The sequence below is a fragment of the Meles meles genome, chromosome 18 (genome assembly GCF_922984935.1).
Source record: "Meles meles chromosome 18, mMelMel3.1 paternal haplotype, whole genome shotgun sequence".
In the NCBI taxonomy this organism is placed as follows: domain Eukaryota; kingdom Metazoa; phylum Chordata; class Mammalia; order Carnivora; family Mustelidae; genus Meles; species Meles meles.
Window position 1 is genome coordinate 57,156,091 of NC_060083.1, and position 7,375 is coordinate 57,163,465.

At 61.7% G+C, this 7,375-nt stretch overlaps 1 protein-coding gene across 2 annotated transcripts in view; it reads right to left on the reverse strand.

Annotated features, from left to right (window-relative positions):
* Window positions 1-4,892, reverse strand: part of SDK2 (sidekick cell adhesion molecule 2) — a 249,683-nt gene extending 244,791 nt beyond the window's left edge. For both annotated transcript variants that reach the window (XM_045985790.1, XM_045985789.1), the window contains exon 1: window positions 4,424-4,892. In XM_045985790.1, coding sequence (XP_045841746.1) covers window positions 4,424-4,487 — 64 coding nt within the window. In that variant the 5' untranslated portion in view covers window positions 4,488-4,892. The remainder of the gene's footprint in view (window positions 1-4,423) is intronic.
* Window positions 4,893-7,375: the final 2,483 nt, after the last annotated feature.

Sequence of the window (7,375 nt, forward strand, 5' to 3'; positions counted from 1 at the left end):
CCAGGACCCTGAGCAGCCCCAGATGGCCCTTGCTGGACTCTGGCCCTGCCTTCTGCCCAGTGTGTGGACAGCAGAGGGGGGCGGCCATGAGGAGGAACTGGGATGCCTCAGCAACCGGCTTGTTTTCTTTTCTGTTACAGGCAGAGGGGCTGTTGCCGGCGGTCGCTCCTGGCCCATTTGTTGCTATTGGCATCCCTAGGCCCCGAATTATGATGACTAATTCCCACCATTTTAGGCAGCATGAGGGCCCTCTGTGACAGTGTAATCCAAGGGGAGCTGGGGTGGAAATCCCCCAGGCAGCCCCGTAACACCCAACATCAATTCCAGCTCAGGCTCCCGACTCCCCAAGGGGCAGGGAGTCAGAAGGACTGGGGAAGAGATGTCCCAGCCAATCAGAGGACTTCTTCAACCACAGCCAAATCCCAGGATAATCGGCTACAGGGACACGAAAAACCAGGTTCTTTTGTAAGGTAGTGAGTCCTCCATCACCAGGGGTATACAAGCAGACACTAGACAGCCACTTGTCCCAGGTTCATGGGCAGAGGACAACACCAGATGGCTTTTCGTGTTTATTTCAAGTCCGATGCATGGATTCATTCTAGTCCTCAGGACAAAGAACAAGTTCATTCCCTTACTGTTTAACTTACAGCCCAACTGCGTCCTGTGGTACAAAGTCAAATGCATACCAATATGCAGTTTAACACATCATTTTAAAGTCGGCCGTTCAGGCACTGTTTAAACAGAACTGCTGTAAAGGATTTGGCCTCTTTCCCAGCCGCCCTTCCCTGATGAAACAAGGTTCCTGGCCCCTACTTTGGCCTTCCAGTAGAGGACAGAAGGGAGAGAGTGGTCGATAACCATTTGCGGAACAAATGCACGAGAGGGAGGGTTTCTGAGGCAGGTGTCTGGCTGCCAGCGTGATTCGGCCTCTGGGTAGGGGTCCCGAGTTTTCTCTTCCCATGCAGGGGCCGTATCCTGCAGCCAGGAGAAACACCAAACTGTGTCACCCATCTGGCCACAGCCAGAATGTTCCAGACTCCCCAGCTGAAGCTAAGGGGCGCACGGGGTGAGGAAGAGAGGGGTGCAGGGCAGAGAGCCACAGAAGGGAGCAGCGACGCCCCCAGCCCCCTCTTGCATGGGGCTTTGCCGCGTACCAGCTGTGCCCCAGGCAAGAACGACACTCGGCCTTGTGGTAATTAGCAAGAGGCCCTGATCAATAAGTTATTTTTTTGCTGTCAGTAATTAATAATTACAGCTTAGCCACACCATGTAATTAAACTTTCATCCCGCTCCCTCGCGTGCTGTTTGGCTTTTATTGTGATTAGCTCCCAGCACTAAACTTTCTCCCTTTGGAGGCTTCAGGAGTCTCCGAGGCTGGGCTTTTCCACACTGCCTGTTCCACTCACACTCCCTTCTGTCCCTCCCCACCCCCAGGCACCGTTCTCTCGAAAGAACCTTCTGGACCAGCTGGCTGGTCTGCTACTGCCCTCCTTCCAGCCCCTGGGCCTCCTCGGGATGTCCACCAGCAATTAATTTTCGTAGCACCTGAAGAGTCTTTTGAGAAGCAGGCCAAAATGCAGCCATCCGGGCTCACCCAGACGCTTCCAGGCAGAGCACCTGGAAGGGGAGCCCAACACCACCGGAGGGCCACGGCAGACAGAGCAACACAGCCTGGGAAGAAGCAGGAGGCAAAAGAAGCGTCTTGGGTCAGGAAAAGGCCTGCAAGGCCTTTCCGGTGGGTGGCCAGAGCTAGTCCTCACGGTCCTGCGGCTTATGGTGTAAGAACCATCATCATCGTCGTGGTAAAAACAATTACACTTTATGAAGCACCTTCCAAGTGCCAGGCACTTGCTAAGTCTCCGCCAAAGACCGGCAATCCCCTTTCCTACATCACTGCACTTAGCTCCGGAAGAGCATGTGAATTTCCAGGGACATGGTTCAACCGTGGCTTTCCATATACACAGGTGGCCTTGCCTGGCTCCAACAGCTGAAAATACTAGCCAAAGTCTAGCCCAAATCCAGGGGCGGCCAAGGTGAGGTCTGTTGTGGGGAGGAAGGCCACCTCACCCCTCACTCTATGTCATGACTGGAGAATGTGGCTCACGGGCTCAGAAGGGACAAACAGTGCCAGTGGCTTCAACTATCCCAGAGGACCAAGGGCAAGGCTGGAAACTCACACGCCAAGGAGAAACTCCATCCTCTAACCCCAAAGCAGACAGGAAAGGACCCCCGAACCTCTGTGGCCTGTCCCTGCCTCCTCCCCCAACCCCCTACGTGCAATCAGCACTGCCCTGAGTCCAGGCGAGACCAAGTTCCCACAATCCCCTGCATGGTCTGACAAATCCAGGGTACCCCTGGCCGCGGGAAAACACTATCTCAGAGCCAGAGAACACAAATGAAGCAGCAGGGGATGGGGGCAGCCTCATTCAGAAAGGCAGCAAACAAGAGAAGCAGAGAGGGAGGGAATCAATCAGAGAGCTTCATCGATGATGACAGGGTGAGCCCCTCCAGCAGGAGGACAGCGACAGGAGGTGGCCGGACCTTAACTTGCACTGGACTGCTCAGTCTTGGCCTCAAGTGGATGGGACAGTTTTGGCTGGGACATGACAGAGGCTTGATGACCCAGGAAGGACCTTCCCGTGCCCCAGGGACTCTTTATGGGCCTGGGCCTGCACGGGCAAGAACTAGTGAGCCACCTGCCCGGGGAAATCATGCCGCTGCCAGAGTCTGGAGAGTAATTAAGCCAGATGCCTCCAGACGGGCTGACACCCAGAGCCCTCCCTGTCCCCTGGCTTTCAGCTAGTAGCCCCCGGGGTATCTGAGAGCAAATCTGTGAGATGCCGCAGGGCAGGCTACACCCCCATCCTATTCTGTGGCCTCGAGGTCCTCTCAGGACCCTTAGAAGAAGGGCCAGGCTCCTAGCAAACCCACTGCAGCTGTGAATGGTCCCAGTTCCAAGAGAGACAAGGGCTCAGAACTCACCTGGTCCCTGACTCTGCCCCCAGCTCAGCCAGCAGCCTTGGGCTAGTCATTTAATGCCTCTGGACCTCAGTTTACCTATCTGTTAAATGGTTTCTAGAGTAGGCTGACCTCTAAGGTCCACATCTGCTGGAAGATTTTATGATGATCATAAAACTAATAACTTTTATTACCTTACATTTACAGGGTCCCTTACAAAATCTCTAAGTGCTTTAACGTAAATTACGTTGTAAAATCCTCCCCTCAACCCCTTGAGTGAGAGCTGATATTCTCATCTCTTTGATCTTGGCTCTCTGGACTGCCTGACGCTGGGCGCAGTGGGGTCCCTTCACCCCCGCCGCCCATCGGAGACCCCAGAGCTGGGGTAGGGCGGGTTCGAGATAGAGCCTCCGCATTCCCGCTCCCCCGGTGGGTCCAGGCATGCTCCCGAGCCTGGAAGGGGGAGGCCAAGCCCCTCCAGTCCTGAAGCTTGGTCCAGGTTTCGTCTCCCTCCGCCCCCAGCAGGCGCCGCTCGGACACCGCTGGCACCACTGTCTGGATCTGCGAACCCCAAAGGCAAGGAAGCGCCGGTGCAGCCGCCCTCCCCCGCTGGGACCTGCCGGAGGACTGGGGGTGGGGGGCTGTCTGGGCATCCGCCCTCTGGAGGGGCGCAACGCGGATCACGCCTCCCCTTCCCTCCTAACGCTCCCACCCCCCGCCCCAAAGCAGCCCTTCTCCACCGCGAGGCTGCTCCAGGCAGCTACAGGTCAGAGACAGGAGCGGCCGGTGGAGGGGGAGCAAAGGCAGGATGCTGCTGCGTGTGTCTGGGGGCGGGAGGGGAGACGCCTCAAACCCTCCCCGCGCACCACCCCGCGCTGGGTCCGCGGTTGCACGCGCGACACAGGCTCGAGGCCTCTCTCCGCCAAGCACCCCCCAGCCCCGGAGGCGGCCAGGCGGCCAGGCCCGGCAACTGCCCTCCCGGGGCGACCAGCCCGGCTCCCCGCGCCCGACTCGGGCTCCTGCCGCCGTCCTCCCGCCCCACTCCCTCGGCCCCGGGCAGCCCGCGCCTGCCCGGCAGGGCCTGGCTCTTCCCGCGGACCCCAGGCGGGGAGTCGGAGCCCGGGCTGAGGAGGTCGGGGAGGCGGGCGCTGAGCCCGGCACCGAACGGCGTGCCCTCCTACGCCGGCCCGAGGGCACCCACGGCGGGAGGGGGTCGCTACCCCTCACCTCACCCCGGACGACGCCGCCCTCCACGGACCCTCGCCTTCCCTCTTCAGGAATCCACAAGTCTCAGAAAGACGGCCCCAACCCCCGAAAGAGAGCCCCCAAACTGAAGGGGGGGTGTCTTGAAACTCCCTGGAGAGGGCTCTGCCCAGGCTAAGCCCCGTGTCCAGAAGGGCACCGTGTGGCCAGAGTGCCCCCCGCAGCCCCCTCCCCAGCCCCCCATGGGGGTGGCCCTCCGTACCTTGGGCTCCGGTCGCACGGATCTGGTGCAGGGCCAGCAGCGTCCATATCAGCAGCCCCCACATGGTGACCAGCTTTGGGGGGTGGTGCTTCGCACTGTTTTATAATCCGGGGGGGTGATCCTGGAGCCCCGCGGCTTCGTCCCGGGAGACTGTCCACGCAGCTCGGCCCGGCTCGGGCCGGTATATGCCCGGGAGGGGCGACGCCAGCGACCCCAACCCTTCCTTCTCGTCAGCGGTCCAAGTCCGATCCCGGCGGCGCGCCCGGAAGGCGAGGGGCGAGCGAAGAGAAAGAGGAAAAGCCCGCTCTCGGATTCGGGGCTCCTCCCTCCCCGAGCACCCCAACTCCGACTTCTCCGAGGCGGGGCGGCCTCCGCGAACCGGTCGGGTCGCGAGCCGCGCTCCGGAATAAACCGGCAACTTCAGGAAACTTCCTCCCGTGGCCACGTTGCCCGGCCCCCGCCCCCTCCCCGCCCCCTGGTTGGGTTCTCCCGGCGGACGCAGTCACCGCGGATCCCGGCGTCGGGGGCCCGGGGCCGGGCAGGAAGCGAGCGCGGCTGTCGACGCGGACGCGGGGCTTCTTTCAGGGGCGCGGGTTTCGGGGGGCGCGGCTAGCATAGCGGTCCGAATCTCCCCGGAGCTGAAGTTTTCTTCTCTCTAACTTTGCAGGCGGCATCTGGCGGGGCCGAGCCGCCCCTCTCGGCTCCACCGCCCCGGCGCCCGATCCGGGGACGCTCGGTCTCTCCCGGCGGCGCCGGGCCCGGGCGCGCCCTCGGCTCCGCGCCCAGCGGGCTAGCAAACTTTGCGGGTCCCGCGGCCCGGCGCGCAGCCCCGCGCGCCCATGTCCGTGCCGGTTGCGGGGCGGCGGGGACGGCTGCTGGGCTGGGCGGACCCGGCTGTCGCCGTCGCCCGGGCACGGAGCCTCCTGCCGGCCGACGATGGAGCCTGGCGGCGCTGCCCTCCGCCGCGCCCTGGCCGGAGCTCTTCGGCGAGACGCGCGGAGAGCCCGGCGGGCAGCCCCGGCTCCGGGTGCGCGGCGCCTCCTCGGACGCCCGGCGCTCGCCGGCCGCCCGGGGCCCGAGAAGCAGCGGCCGCCGCGCCCGCCCAGCCGCCTGGGCCGCGCCGCCGCCGCCGCCGCCGCCCGCCTCCGCAGCCGCCGCTGCCGCCGCTCGCCGAGCCCGCCGCCCTTCGCTTCCCGGGCTCGGCGTCCGGAGAGCCGCTCCTGCCTGCGCCGAGCCGGAGCTGCGGGGGCCGCGTGAGCCGGGGACGAGCGCGGCGGAGGCGGAGGCGGAGACGCGGAGAGGGGGGCCGAGCGCTACCCCGTGGCCGCGACTGGAGACAGCCTGCGCGCGGGGAAGGGGGGGCGGGGGGCGGCGGCAGCAGCGGCGGCCCCGAGCCAGGCCCGGGAGCGAGCCCCGCAGAGGCAGGGTCGGTCAGCGAGGCCACCGGACTCGCGGGAGGGCGGCAGTGCCAACCCCGGGCCGCGCGGGGGAGAGATGCGCACCCGGCCCCTCCGCCCTCTGGGCCAGCCTTGCTTTCCAGCCCCCGCCCCGCACCCCTCCTCTCCCGCAGGCCTCATCTGAGTCCCAGTGTCTCCCACAGCCCGGACCCCCCACCGCCCTTCCCGTGATACGGGTGGCGGGTGTGTTAGGGAGAGGGGGTCGGTCAACTGCTTGATTCCAGTTTCCCCTCCCAGGTCAGGCTTTCGAGAGTCTGGAAACGCTCAGGGCCGAGAGCAAGACAAAAGAGAGGCCTGGGACTTACAGATGGCTGAGAAAGTGAAGTTGGTGCCAAGGCGTTTGCATTCTTTGTTCCTTCTTCTTTTTTTTTTCTTTTGAGCTCTGTTTGCTAAGGGTAGAAGAATGGAAAATTGGTGCGGGAGCCCCAGAGAAGAGGGGTGGGAGGTTTCCTTCCTTGTGGCCCAGAAGAGTGAGCAGGGACAAGCACCCACCATGGAAGAAGCCGGTAAGTGTTTGCAGGACCCAGTTAAGGTTTCCTGGGCAGTACACAGCTTTGCCTCGGTGGACTCCTTTCTCCATTAAAAAAAAAATTATATATATATGTAAAAATAATACTTTAAGACTGTTGGCACAAAGACAAACATATTAATGTTACATACTAAAACATTTTTTAACCTAAAATTTCATTTATGTATTCTGATTTTAAAAGAAATGACAACATTTTCATGGGCACCCAAGAAAAGATGGTGCTCTTTGGCCTGGACCCTGCTGAGCCACATGGACAACCTTGTCCTGTCTGCTTGGGGTTTCTGCTGGGGAGCAAAGAGCCCTTGAGACCGTCCACCTTCTCCCAGGCCACTTTTCTCCTCTCTCCTTAGTGTCTCACCTATTCAGGTGCCTCACCGGTGCCTCTCTTTCCTTAGGGCCTGCACCACCCCAGAGGGCAGCCCCGTGTGGACTGCTGAGGAGTGGACACAGCCCTTGCAAACATTTCATCGTTTTTATACTCTCATTTCACCTGCCTTGGAAAAAGAACTGTGGGCGTTCTGTGAAAAGGGCTGAGAAGCTAGCCTGGCTTCCTTACAGCCCTTCCAAGCGCCTGATTCAGACATTTCGCACTTATTCTCCTGGCGACTCGTGCTGCATCCCAGGCCCAAGCCCTTCTGGCTGGCTGGCTGGTAAACGGGAGGGCTCCCGGGATGGGTGGCCTGAGGATGGCGAGCCCTCCCTTCCCTTGGTGGCCAGGCCACTGCTGGCTTCTTGGGGATGCCCAGCTGTAAGGCATCATACAGCACCTGCATATCCTTAGCTCCCAACCTGGAGCTCAGGCCCTTGCAAACCATGGAGCACAGCCGGTGAGCGGGACTGGTGAGCCGGACTGGTGAGCCCTGGGACTGGTGAGCTGGGTGCTGTTACACTCCTCACTCACAGAGGGGGCCTGAGAGCCGGATTTGCTGAGAACTCCTCCTCAGCCAGCCGGGAGACTGCAGGAAA